The sequence below is a fragment of the Branchiostoma floridae genome, chromosome 19 (genome assembly GCF_000003815.2).
Source record: "Branchiostoma floridae strain S238N-H82 chromosome 19, Bfl_VNyyK, whole genome shotgun sequence".
Classification (NCBI taxonomy): domain Eukaryota; kingdom Metazoa; phylum Chordata; class Leptocardii; order Amphioxiformes; family Branchiostomatidae; genus Branchiostoma; species Branchiostoma floridae.
In genome coordinates, this window is record NC_049997.1 from 1,397,257 (window position 1) to 1,411,781 (window position 14,525).

General features: G+C 41.7%; 2 protein-coding genes across 2 annotated transcripts in view; both read right to left on the reverse strand.

The window, feature by feature from the left end:
- The window catches only part of LOC118406970 (tumor susceptibility gene 101 protein-like), a 4,882-nt gene extending 1,669 nt beyond the window's left edge, over nt 1-3,213 (reverse strand). Inside the window, exons 1-4 of the mRNA XM_035807370.1 lie at nt 2,745-3,213; nt 1,581-1,671; nt 1,138-1,203; nt 406-572 (exon numbers count right to left, since the gene is read on the reverse strand). Coding sequence (XP_035663263.1) covers nt 406-572; nt 1,138-1,203; nt 1,581-1,671; nt 2,745-2,849 — 429 coding nt within the window. The 5' untranslated portion in view covers nt 2,850-3,213. The remainder of the gene's footprint in view (nt 1-405; nt 573-1,137; nt 1,204-1,580; nt 1,672-2,744) is intronic.
- Nucleotides 3,214-6,435: 3,222 nt separating this feature from the next.
- Nucleotides 6,436-14,525, reverse strand: part of LOC118407058 (ubiquitin-conjugating enzyme E2 variant 3-like) — a 13,168-nt gene continuing 5,078 nt past the window's right edge. The window contains exons 5-6 of the mRNA XM_035807476.1: nt 6,758-6,820; nt 6,436-6,441 (exon numbers count right to left, since the gene is read on the reverse strand). Of these exons, the coding sequence (XP_035663369.1) occupies nt 6,436-6,441; nt 6,758-6,820 (69 nt within the window). The remainder of the gene's footprint in view (nt 6,442-6,757; nt 6,821-14,525) is intronic.

Below are 14,525 nucleotides of genomic sequence, written 5' to 3' on the forward strand. Positions count from 1 at the left end.
TTTGAATCGTATACAGTACAGGTTGTTCGTTGATTTAGCATTTCCGTGACAGTCTATCCTCCACTGTGTGACACGTTTTTTTTCTATGACTCTATCACAACGTGTTTAACTTGAAAGTTCATGTGTGTTGGTAGAAGTCATTATTGTACTAGTTAAACTGTAATATCCAACACAAAAATTGAACCATCCCTGAACAGAGACGGTGGGCGCCATAGACTTCCTGCAATGTATGATCCACTGCTTACTGAGTCACGTGTTTATCTGCATAACGTGACATCAGGACAGCAGTAGTTTATTCCTTGACAAAGACTGGTGCTGTTCAGTCGAAAATTTGGGTGAGTCTAATTTTTGTGTTGGATATTACAGTTAAACCAGAACGTGTTTGGTTGATAAAGCACTGCTCACATATATCCAGCTGCTCAGGTAAGGCAGGTAAACTCTCCCCTCCGAGTCGACGTTCTGGCCGGCCTTGATGTCCATGTTACGGGACGGTCTGATGAAGACCTCCGGGGGAGACAGGGGGTGTCTCTTATGGATGTACATCCTGATGTGGAGTGTGAATGCCATTACACCTGGGGGGGGGGGGGCGTTATGAAGATGAACTTTGTTTGTTTGTTTATTACTTTATTGTGTACACGATACAATGTATGGAAGCGACTATTATACAGAGTACAAAATAAAGTATACTGTAAAACATAACATCCTAATGACTATGACAATAGCATAAGTTAGGTATGTGTTGGGCACAGCTTACAACAGAGTAGTCACATATAGTTTGGAGTCCATTATTGACCGGTAACCAGAAATTTCACATCATCAACAGCCAGTGGTCAGGTCTAACCAATACCGCAACCATCATTGCTTCTTATATTATGGCCTCCCATCATTACCGATTAAGAGATGATAATTAGACAATCGCAAATTGTTTATTAGTGTCTTAGTTTAGATATCACCTATCAATATCACTACTTATTATTCATTCCAGACTACATGTACTTGCGATCGGCCTTCCTGTGTGTATTTGCATATTGACGATTAAGTAACAGTGTTGTACTGGTATATTATCTATCATCAATATGACAATGCCCATGTATGATAGCTAGTTCTGTATGTGGTGCTATAGTTGAGGTAGCTCACCTTCTTTCATGATAGGTACTTTTCCCTTGATGCACAAGAAGTATTTTGTCTTTCCATTTTGCATGGCTAGAAGAGAAAATATCACTTTAAGTACACGGTACATTAAAAACAAACAGTGACGGCATTTTAAGCAGCCCGTCAAATGAAATAGAGGGTGTCAGACTTTGTACATAACATACATTGACTGACGTTGTCAAACTTAAGCACAAGGGCTTACAGTACTATAAATGCAGAAACTTTTGCGGTGGTTTAATGTTCGCGGTTTTCGCGGTGGCCGCTTCACCGCGAACTTAAAACCACCGCGAACATTTTTACATGGCAGTAAGAGATCACAGTACATGGTGCTACCACTGCGAAAAGTCCCTTTTCCCGCTACCGCGAAATTAAGTGCATTTACTGTACTTATCAAGGTGACGACAAAAAATGAAATTGAGGGCACGTACCAAATGGAGCTCTATAAGGCCGGAGTCCTGTGTATGAACGGATGACATGAACCGTTTCCTCCTTCACATAATCCTTGTACTTGTGTGAAACCTGTATGACATAATAGCATGCAAACATGTTCAGTTGTCATTTCTGAAGATACTGTGCTATCGGACTGTTTGTATTTTGTTGCAGAATAGAACGTGTCTCTTCAAGCCAACAGGACCTCAATTAACAGCAGCCTGCAGGTCGATTGATTTGGACTTCTTATGAATAAACAAATTTCAAACAACGAGCTAACTTTGGGGCGCAAGTACATGTATTAATCTTTATGTCAGTGACACCAGGCCGTACTATATTTCGCAACAATCACATTAGAAAATTGCCTATTTAACAGCCAAGCTTATAAATTCGTCTCATTCCCGGGGTTTTCTGTGATTTATCGTCGGTGAAACATGGCGACAGTTTCTGACGTAACACCGGCAAAGTGCTGACCGGTTTTTCTTCTCATGACATTTAAGTCTTCCAACAGAAACGGTGTGAATGTTTTCACTTCAGTGAAGCAGAACTAGAGCTTATTTTTGTCGCTATATAAGGTCTTACGTCCATTCTTATGTAATTCCAGAGCAAAGGGGTGTTTTTCTATTCCGGCAATGACTTTTTATTGCAGCCTTCTCAAAGATTACGCTGGACTATTATAAATCACGTATAACTACACAACACCGTCTCCAACACGCGATGCCCAGGGCTACACTTGATATTTCGAGTCTAATTTTTGCACCAATTAGCCGGTATAACCGTCCTAAAGCACCTACTCAAATATGTCGTGAAATCCGAGTTTTCTGACCATATATGAATAGCACAATACCTCCCTGTAGACATGTACAGTCATGACATCCTTTATTACTGGGTTACAGAACTTATTGATCTATTTTGCATTTCGTTATTTGAGCGTCTGTAACTAAGTCATGGATACTTTTTTGACTTTCTTTGTACATTTTTCCATCTCAGTTGTAAAACTACTCTTTGAAACACGAAGTAAGGCTATCCGGGATTTAAAGAAGACTTTCGAAATCTATCAAGTTAAGTACCTTCATGGTTCATTGCTGCATTACAATCCTCTGGCAATGACAAATATAACACAACGTTTGGAAACGTAAAAAATATTGTCACGTTAAGCTTACCCCATGGATAGCTTCGTTGACCAAGTCCTGGTACTTGTTGTGTTGTTTGTTGTTTGAAGAACCAGTGAAGATAGGCATGTCGGTTGTTTTGGTTATTTTGGACATCCAAGGTTTTCTGCTATATGTGCCGGTTCGAGCCCTGGGGTTGTGCGATGATGGGGTTCCTTCCTAGCCTTCCCTGCAACTCCGGGATCTACCAACACAGACGTATGATATACTCCCTCAAGCCTACAGTGTGAGTAATAAGGACGTGTTGTCTGGCGGTGTCTCCGTACACATGTCTGGAGAAGCCGCACCGTGAGGGTGAGACAGGCGGGGTGACTCGCAGTGGCTGTCCGACCGGCTTCCTGGCGTTTGCTCGGGACCCACTGTCAGACACCTCGGGACAACAATGACCTGCACCGGAGCGTGCAGCTGTACAGGTGGTTAGCAGTAATACGGGCCTCTGACGTCAGCATACTCATTATCTCAAGGGCGAAGCTAAATGGGGAGCGATTCAAAAGAGTAAAAAAAAACCGGGTCGTCCTTTCTTAATACGGGAAGGACATTTGGCTTTGGTATTTCTGTTTTCCCTTTTCAGGCCCTCTAAATCGAGTGAGTGAGTGAGTGAGTGAGTGAGTGAGTGAGTGAGTGAGTGAGTGAGTGAGTGAGTGAGTGAGTGAGTGAGTGAGTGAGTGAGTGAGTGAGTGAGTGAGTGAGTGAGTGAGTGAAATCGTTCAAAATCAACAGCATGGCAGGCTAAGCATTACCTCACATGCTGCGCCTATTCATTTTGTTGTCCTCACCAAACGCCTAAGTAACGTTGAATGTTGACGAATATGGTCTGATGATATGTCGGAGACCAATGACCAAAAGCAATCCTATATGAACATTTGAAATGAGCCTACCTTCGTGGAAACCACGCCTACCCCCGTGTGCCCATTGGCATACAGTCATTACCGGATAACCAAAGATGACAGGTCTGGTCATTCCACCAATTAACGTTACACATGAGTTAGAGGACCTGTCGCCCCCTACAATCTGAGTACGTCTTATCTGTGAAGTCTCAATTTCCCGCCAGTGACAAAGAAACCACGACTTGTGTATCATTATTGGATTGATGAACAAAACAAATGGCACTTCATTACATCTATCCCAAACATCTCTGATATAATGTTTGTTATTGTTCTTATCGTTGTTGTTATGGGTATGTTGTGACAACCAGGTTGTTGACACCGTGAGTATGATACGGATAGGTCAGAATTGGGGGGAGTGGGGTCGTTGCTTTGGTGTTTTTCAGGTCAATTTCAGAGGTTGGAAATACAGACATATTAGATAGTTAGACTTATTCTATGACGTACACTTTATCCTGAAATGATTCTTATCTTATCTCATATCCTATGATTAATGCTATATTGTATTTTGCACGTCATTTTCATTGACTCTCAAAATCTATAGGCTAAACTACGGGGAATCCAAAACATTCACAGCAAACAACAACACGTTACCACCTATTAAATTTGTTAGCACACGAGTCAACTCGGCGTACGGCACGGATGGGCACATGGAGGTCACACTTCACTTCTAAATCATCTGGAGCTCATGGAAACGTCATGTGTGTATTTTCACGAGGTGAATATGATAGAAGACAAGTGTCACCTAAACAGTCTGTGGTACGCCATCTTCACTCGTGCGCCACAACAAGTCAGATACTAACTAGTAGTCGATGTTATTTTTGTTTGAATTGTTGAAAATATTGTTCAACACATTTTTGTCTGAGACTACCAGATTGTGAAATGACAAACATTTTTGAGCTTCTCAACTTCGAATTCTAGTCGCAAAATTTGCCCGAGTGTTGTGTGCCACCGGGCTGCCATGTGATGTACATCTCTTGACATTTCAGCCATTGGCTGCAGGCGTCAATTATACTTAGATAACGCTGTATATATCTCAGTATTTAAAGCGAACTGGTTCTACAACCAAGCACCGAGTTTGTCTCTATAAAGTACTTCAACTACAAAATTCCGTACTTCTTTGGGTATATCATTTTCTTTGCACATTATCTAAGTGGTGGACTACAACTTTTCCCTTCGACGAATTCCAACTATTACTCTCTATAATTCGTCTTCTCGGGAGAAGTACACCTTTCATTCATTCATTCATTCATTCATTCGTTCATTCACTCATTAAATCATTCATTCATTCGTTCGTTCGTTCGTTCGTCCGTTCATTCATTTAAGTGTTGGTTCAAAGAACAAACGTGATAGCCTTTTCTGATTGCATTGTAAGTTTCCGTACAATGCATTCAGAAATTCTGAATTTTTGTGTGGATTTTTTGTGTTGAAATATGGCACCACATGTGTAAACTGTCCAACACAGTGGGATCATCCATCCTGTGTTTTTCATGAAAAACGAGCACCAGAAAAGTTCCATACAGATCTTTTCAATCAATGTTAACATGTTTCTGTCCACCTTCTTACAAAAGAATCATGCTCGTTGTCTCGCAAAAGCGGGTGAAGTGGCCCCTGTGTGCCCAGCCAGAGAAGGCCAACAACACGCTCGAACGAGCACACTTTCGTGTAACAACGTACTCAATACCTAAATTATCGCTCCCTATTTTGCAGGGAGAGAGAGAGAGCAATTCAGTTCCCTCGTATAAAGGATGTTTTTGACAACCTTGCCCGTATTGGTTATTGTTGTAATTGTCATTGACTTAGTCCTTATTTTTCAGTATGTCAGGTGCTAGTATCTCGAAGTTGGGCGTTTTTCAAACCGACGTTTACTTTTGAACTACTAGTGAGAGCGGTTGAAAAGCATTACGTCATGATCCATGAATAGAACACTGGTGTGATAACTACAGTTCCGTTGCATTGTTGCACGTGCACGCCTACGACACAGACAGTGCTGCAAAAATGACTCCCCACTCTGACCGCTGAACAATTAACGTAGACCTTAGATTGCACCGTAACTGAACTTGAGTTTGATTTGATTTGTAAATGCTATGTACTGTTCCGTGCCTTATTTTTGCAGTTACAAAATGTCCTTACAGATTGAACTTGTTTGACCATGATTGTGATTACGTCGAAATCAACGACCTACATGTAGAAGAATGGTTCAGGACTTGGTAACACCTTTCAACATGTGTTTGTCTAGCAGATTCGTCATTTTCAACATTATGATTGGTGCTCCTTCAAATGAGATATAATTGATTCAATCGATGGAAACAATCAAGTGAGTGACCTGTAAGAGGAGGAAGTACACATCGTCCGTTGTGATGTTTGATGCGGAAGTACTCGTCTCGTGATCTGTATGACTCCTTATTATTACGTAATAAATATGCTATACTCTTACCAAGAACAGAAGACCTAGTGTGATTTACCGGAAATGTACGGTTATTGTATGATAACGTCACCAGTAAATTTACAGCACAATGACTTGATATTCGGACCTGTACGGCAGGTGCGAGTCATGCAGCATGGGAACGATCCAGATCCAGATTCGAGCCCATAACACTGAGGAAGCCACACGGCGAAACATGTTGTTGTGTGTGTTGATTCGAATAAAGTTCCTAAACGGGGAACATGCGGTTCCAGCGTCTTTTCTGAAGATGTGGCGTAAGTGTGAACGGTTGGCTTGAGGTTGTCCTTTCCCACATACTATGTAGATCCAGATAACGTCACAAAGTGTCTGCTGTCCGCGTGCATACACATCCCTAAATCTGCAGAGGAAAATAGGACGATAACAGCTAGGTTGACTCTACATAAGTTTCATTTATACTCGCGCTATGAGGTAGTTCCAGTACTGTGTAACACTGTTGTCACCAAGACAACTGACTTGTAAGGTGTGATTTAAGTCAGTTTTGACAGCATGTTTCCATCAGTACGCAATGTTAATTTCGTACTACTGAATTGTTCGGCACTATTGACAGGTCCCTTGCAATTTCTCCCCAGGCTGAAGATGTTATTTGCCTATTGAATAACAGTAATTTTGCAAAATATGTCACTGACCTACAGTAACCCCCAGTCCAACCTCACCTGCAGAACCATTGAGCGCATGCGCAAGTGGCCCACGCTAAGTGTTCTAGCGCAGGAGGGTTTCTGAAAAAAGGTAGATAATTTGTGCTTCATGGTGGTTTTGTTTCTGACAACTGAGACTGGTAATCATTGCGCTACGATTACAGGTAACTGTAGAAGTGTTGGTATATGTCTACGATGTTTCATCTGCTGTATTGAATTATCTTAAAAAGGGCGACAACGCCGAGCCTTACGGAATCATCGATCGGCACAGGATCGTCACAAAATATATTTCTAAAGTCAAAGTTTATTGCGCAATGGGTACGATGTAAGGCAAAATAAAGTATATAATATAATACAACTATATACAGCTATACAGCTATATAGCAAGATTGATCAAATACTGTAACAGTGTAGGTTTTAAGGATATATATATAGAGACGCAAAATTAAACAAAACAGTGTCTAAAGTTAGACAAAGCCAAAATGTTATGTCAGTCTGCTTGTTTTTAAATGACCCGCTTACACTAGACAAAGGAGTACAACTGAATGAAAAATGAAACCAATGAAAAATGGCGCTTTTATTTGATAGCGGAAAATTAGACTCATCATCTTAAACCAAACTATCCAAAAGTAAACAAGGGTTAGAATCCGCTGTGGTTCTCAGAAGCCATCTTGAGACCTTGAAGACTGTTGTCATGAGAGAAACTAAAGGTCAGCTTGACCTCTACCAAAACAACCTTAATTATCATTATATGTTGTGGATCATTCCCAACATGCAGCTGGATTAATTAGCCTTGGAACATAATCGTTTTGCAAGAAACCAAAGGTCAGTTTGACCTCCAACAATCATCATGTGGTGACATATTCTGATATAATCTCACTCGACCGCTGGGTTATAAACCAGCCTTGGAACACAATCACTCGGACAGAAATCAAAGGTCGGCTCGACCTCGATCTTACCATTTAATGAGAAGTGCGCAATCTGAACCTCATTCTTTCCCGACCTTAGGGTTCATTAATCGTCTTATCAGACATCAAAGCATACCCTCCTGGTGAAGGGGCGTAAAGGCCATTGCCCTCCTGTACCACCTACCAAAAACCGCCCCCAAACAAAGAACTTTTAAACCTTCTTGTTCTGCTAAGCTGGTGCCCATCATATCGCATCCAGCCATGTAGTTGGATTGTAACGTTACTGTCATTGAGAGGATAGATAGAGTAAGTATTGCCTCCGGGACGAAGGTTCACTTCAGACGAGGGTATCGTTTTTTTTTAATTGTCAGTGTGTCCATGTCTGTGTGTGTGTGTGTTCGAATCTGAAACTCAAGATGCTTTTGTGTGGTATATAGGTACTTACTGAGGTTAAGAAGAAACGCAGCAATTTTGGGGGCATTTTCGGGCACTGCGACATAACAGGTTCACAGCTCCATCCTGAATGGGGTATAGTTCATAGACAGTTGGTCTCCCCGGGAGGGTCAATGACTTACATGACCTCAATTTAGAACCTCATTTATGGTCTCATTTCATTTTACCATTATGATAGTTCACTATATGAGGTCATTATTTCTATCGTGTCTGTTTGCCATTTTATCTAGGTGTCGTTATCTGTTAGTGTTCGTAGCTTTAGGATAATGATAGCTCTGAGACGGAATTCGACCGGCTTCGACTTTATTTGTCTTTCTGTTTGTGTTTGCAGATATATCAATTATGCAAATGAAGACCTAAATAGTATAATTCCGTAGTGGTAAATGATAAGAATTTCATACTTGTGGCAGTTGAAGGTTAAGTAAAGTGAAACATTATCTTATATAAATCATGCAAATTAGGGGCTCATTTTCAAAACTTATGAGCAGATGCTACAATGTTCTTTGCTTGAACCAAACTATTTCACTACTCCCCTTTTCTTTTTGACATATTTCCTCGAATCCCCGAGTTCAATATCCCTGTGCACGTGTGGTACAGTTTGATGTTACTCAGAGGGAGTCGGTGCGGGAAACACTGCAACATAAGCGGCGGGTGCTAACAGTCTCCTGGCTCCCCGAGCCAAAATGTCCGGCCCCGTTGGACCGGTCAGTCGGTGACGCTTGAACCCCACTGTTACATTTTATACAATTTGTTTTGTTGTTGTCTGGGACTGTGTTTTTGCATCTATTTATCAAGATTCTATTAATTATATTAGTCTGAAATTAATGTGCTGAACAATACAAAAGTAGATTTTCCTACTGTATGCTATGTATGCTAGTTTAATCCGCTCTATTACATTGCACACCAAAGTTTGTTTGTTTGTTTGTTTTTATTTATTGTACCAGGGGTGATATATCGCCATTAATTGGCGGTTTTCAATGTGCCATGGGGTGTAACCCTCAACCTAGCTAGTCCACCAGCAAAATTTGCCCCAGGAAATGGTGTTTCAAGGGGTCCAGACTTTAAATTTTCCCAAACCTCCCTAGCGACGGTTCGCGCCTAAAGCGCTGGACATGTTGAAAATGTATTGAGGGAGCGTCGGCGTTGACACAGACCAAGCATCCCCCTTCATGTTCTTTGTTCTATTCCTGGTAAAAGGCATATCCCTCTTATCATGTCTTTTTCCGGGAACAGAACAAAGAACAGGAAGGGGGATGCTTGGTCCGTGTCATCGAGTAGGCTTATGAGAATTACTTAAAGGGTCCGTCGTCACGGTAGGCGATCTGTGATGTCACGCAAATGTTGCTCCCGACATGAACTCCACTCTGCAAAGCCAGGCAGAACACTGGACGTGACAAGTCGGGCCTTCGGCCCTCCACATGCTCACAAATCTATCACCAGTATTTTGCCCCCACAAAAGAAATTTGCTGCCGCCGCCTCTGTCTACCGGTGCAATGGCCTAGTGGTTAGAGTGTTCGCCTTGCATTCGGTAGGTCGTGAGTTCGATCCCCGGCCGAGTCATACCAAAGACTTTAAAAATGGTACATGCTGCTTTCTCTGCTTAGCACTCAGCACTAATGAGGAAGAGTATGGAAGTTAAACACACATCACTACCAGCGGACCAGCCCCCTGCTGTAGTGGCTTGCACATGTGTGGCCCAAGGGCTATAGAAATGGAGATGGGCGCCACCCCTACGCATCTGTTACTGATGTACGGGCAACTTTAACTTTAAACTCTGTCTATGGTCTTTTGTTCACAGGTGCCCCGACTGATACAGCCCAGATGTACCAGTATGTCACCACCGTCTCTGTACGAACTGCCATGACCTGCGACCTGTTCCGGAGACAAGGGCATTACTATTTTTAGAGCAAATGTCACTGACCAACAACAATAGAGCTCTGATGACCCGACAATTATCTGCATGACAAGATGAGAATACACTAAGTCTTGTTCTCATTGTCCCGAGCGCCCAGTATTGAAAATGCTACCCGCGCCCAGTGTTGAAAATACTAGTATAGCGAGTTATGTTGACGTTACAAACGCGTGCGTTTTTGCATGACTGTGGCTAAGATATGCTATCGATGAATATCGAGTTACAGACCCGATAGAATTGATCAAAATAACGTTATCTTTTTGTTGTTTAAACATACGAATATTGCTTAACGTCAACTGTTTACCAGGAAATAACTTCTTTTGATAATTCATAGTTTAGGATTACATGGACTTGCAATTTTTTTCGCATGTTTGACGACACCAACATGAATGTTATCAATAGCGCCACATTAGCGCCCCCTATAACACTGCGCCGAGACCTGCAGCTACCACCAAGTGAGCAACGTGGAATGGAGGCACCTGAAGTACGCAGCAGGAACACAGTCTATAAGATCACAAAGCACACTTCATAGACTATGAGAAGGCCTTTGACAGCATAGACAAAGTCACCTTGTGGAAGATGCTAAGACACTACGGGATACCACAGAAGTTCATATCTCTATCCAGAGCACATGTTCATATCTCTATCCAGAGCACATGTTCATATCTCTATCCAGAGCACATGTTCATATCTCTATCCAGAGCACATGTTCATATCTCTATCCAGAGCACATGTTCATATCTCTATCCAGAGCACATGTTCATATCTCTATCCAGAGCACATGTTCATATCTCTATCCAGAGCACATGTTCATATCTCTATCCAGAGCACATGTTCATATCTCTATCCAGAGCACATGTTCATATCTCTATCCAGAGCACATGTTCATATCTCTATCCAGAGCACATGTTCATATCTCTATCCAGAGCACATGTTCATATCTCTATCCAGAGCACATGTTCATATCTCTATCCAGAGCACATGTTCATATCTCTATCCAGAGCACATGTTCATATCTCTATCCAGAGCACATGTTCATATCTCTATCCAGAGCACATGTTCATATCTCTATCCAGAGCACATGTTCATATCTCTATCCAGAGCACATGCAAGTACATGAAATGCAGGGTGGCACATGCAGTCTAGGACAGCTGACAAAAAGCTTTGATGTGAAGACAGACGTACGACAGAGTCGCTTAGTGTCACCGTTTCTTTTCCTACTGGTTAACGACTGGATCAGGCAGACAACTGCGAAAGGGAAGAATGGTGGGATCCAGTGGACACTCTGAACACAGCTAGAGGACCTAGACTTTGCCGACGACCTGGCACTCCTCTCACACAACCACAAACTGTCAAACAGATGCAGAATAAAACAGCTCATCTCGACACAACATCAACCAGTACATGATTCAAGATCAGTACTAGAAAGAAGACTGAACTCATTAAAATCAACACTAGAAACAGTACACCTATCACAGTCGGAGGGGAGGAAATGAAGGTGACGGGAAAATGAAGGAGAGTCATTGGTGTACCTGAGAAGTGTGGTAGACCGTCAAGGGGGCACAGAAGAGGATTTTACAGCCAAGATAGGGAATGCAAAGGCAGCTTTCATCATGCTGAGGAATGTCTGGGCCTTCAGGGTAATGCGCACAACTACCAAACTTCGCATCTTCAACTCTTATATCAAATCAGTACGGTTCCGAGACTTGGACAACAACAAAGGCAACACAGCACAGGGCACAAACCTTCATCAACACCTGTCTGAGGAGGATCTTTAAGATCAAGTGGTCATACAAGATCAGCAACCTGGAGCTGTGGGACAGAGCAGGACAAATACCAGTGGAAAGTCAGACCCTCAGAAGGAAATGGTCCAGGATAGGACACACACTCAGAAAGTCACCAACGAGCATCACACAGCAGGCCCCAACCAGGAACCCACAGGGCAAACGAAAGCGGGGAGGGCAGCTAGAGAACAGCTAGAGAAGGGACGCAGAGGGAGATATGAGGAGCATCAGTAACAGCTGGCACGACCTGAGAAGGAAGGCCGAGAGACATGTGCAGTGGAGGACGATCATCGGTGGCCTATGCTCCAACCGGGGCAAAGGGCCCAAATAAATAAGTATACGAATAAAAATAAAATACACAGATGCTTTGAGGAGGGAAATATCTTTCAAAATAGAATATCATGTACATAGAATTAAAATTAAAATAATTAGATACATGTATGTCATGAAAAGCAGATAGATATTTTAATGCCATGTACGATAAAAAATACATACATGTTATGAAAAGGAGATATCATAGTTTCAATATGAACACAACACGTCTATCAAAAACCATGAGGAAAAAGAAAACAGTGCTTCATCAGGAGGATACTATTATAAAACATAGTACGCTGACAAGTTAATGTATCTGTACACACAGCACGGATTCCATGAAAGTAATCACACAGGAATCTTTGTGTTTAACAAGAGCAACCTATTTCACAAAAGTCTTGTACACGGAGTAATTACATCGCAAGGTAAAAACTATACAATTTTCAAATCTGTCTGCGACTACAGAAAGCTATGCCTTCAAACATGGTAGCTATTTGAAATTGGGCGACTTTCTGTTTGGTGCCAGTTTATGCCCTTTAAATGCGCATATACGGTATATTTTTTTAAAATTCAATTTGAGTGTCCCTTCCTGAACAATACACGAGGCATCGTTTGTTTGTACGTAATACTGATACGATACGTTGAGCACTTACATAGTACAGATCTACCAAATAAAACGCACGAGTTCATGTCAGACAATATCACATGTTCCGCATTACTGACACTAGCCTTTCTGACACCTGATGCACTACTAACATAAAGGCCAGGCCAATGCCCGCTCTGCGTAATGCTGACATCGCTGGCAGTTTTCACAAAGTCTGATCAAACAAATGTCATCCCGCAAACGGAGAACATCTTCTCATCTTTTCTCACCAACACGACGTGCCCGCTCACAGGCTCCATGTACACGTGGTACAGTGGTGTGTGCAGTGGTGTGTGTAGTGGTGTGTGCCGTGATGTGTGGAGTGGTGTGTGCAGTGGTGTGTGCAGTGATGTGTGCACTGGTGTGTGCAGTGGTGTGTGCAGTGATGTGTGGAGTGGTGTGTGCAGTGGTGTGTGCAGTGATGTGTGCAGTGGTGTGTTCAGGGTGTCTAATGACGCTGAGATAGACCCTGAATCCACTGAATCTTCGCTTCCTCTTCTTACGTCATCATTTCCCATCGGCACCACGGCCATTCTGTCATTGGTCAGGAAAAAAGACAACGTATAAGTGAATATTTACAGAAGCCATTTTATATCATACCGATGATTGGTTCTCCTTGATTTATCATTTGATTTTGTCTATCATCACTTTACATGTAGCTACCTACGTACATACAAAAATCATGACAATACTTCGACTATTTGTTACGTTATTCCCTTTAAAGCAAAAAAACTGCAATATGGAAAAACTCTTTATAAATTTAACATTGCAAGATCAGGACCATAGGATGTATATAAGACGAGAAATGAAACTGAAAGTTCTCCTGCGGTACCACAGGAAGCCAGCAGGTGGTCCAAAATGGAACACATAGGTACATACTAATTATCATAAACATCTATCCACAGCTTCCCGAGTTATGCTGTCTACAACACAGAGTTCGGCGAATAAACTAGAGTTCGGCGACCTCATACCTCCATAAAATATTTAGAGCTTTTGTAAATCTTATGCAAATGACTTGTTGATTTTGCCCCATTTTGTCATGACGCTAAAAGCTATCTACCACTAGAATGTCAAGACCATATCATGTCTGGGACAAGAGATACAGTACATTGAAAAAACTGCTAAGATAGATTATTTTCATTAATTATGCTAATGTACTCATATTTTGCATAATTGTTTTTTTACCATTTTGTATAACATTGTCTAAGGTACCTACATACCAAAATTCATGAAAATTCGTTGTTCCCTTGTTGAGTTATCCACCACTTCAGAAGTTTTTGACAAAAATGCCCCTGCTATCCCAAAACTAGTCCTTAGTGGGCCCAAACTTATGTCAATTATTCCTGAGAACAAGAGCTATGTAATACTGAAAATTCATGACCGTAGCTTGTTCAGAGCACAAGATAGCAAAAACGGAAGTTGCACTGCAGTACCAAGGGAAGCCGCTAGGGGGCCCAAAGTCTAATCATTTCCAGCTTTCATCACACCCTACTATCACACCAAGTATATAAGTAATCCATCCAGCCGTTCTTGAGTTATCTTGTTGACAGACAGTCAGACAGACAGAGAGACAAACGGTAGTGAAAATATAACCTCCATGACATTTCATGGAGGTAACAAACAAACTCACAAACAACACGCCAAAACCTTCTTGGCGAAGAAAAATACTAATAACAAAAATCATTTTTAGTGTTCTGTCAGGAATATTTGCTTTTAGCTGCAAAATACACAATCGTACTTATGACTCAAATAATTTTTTCATTATATTACGTAC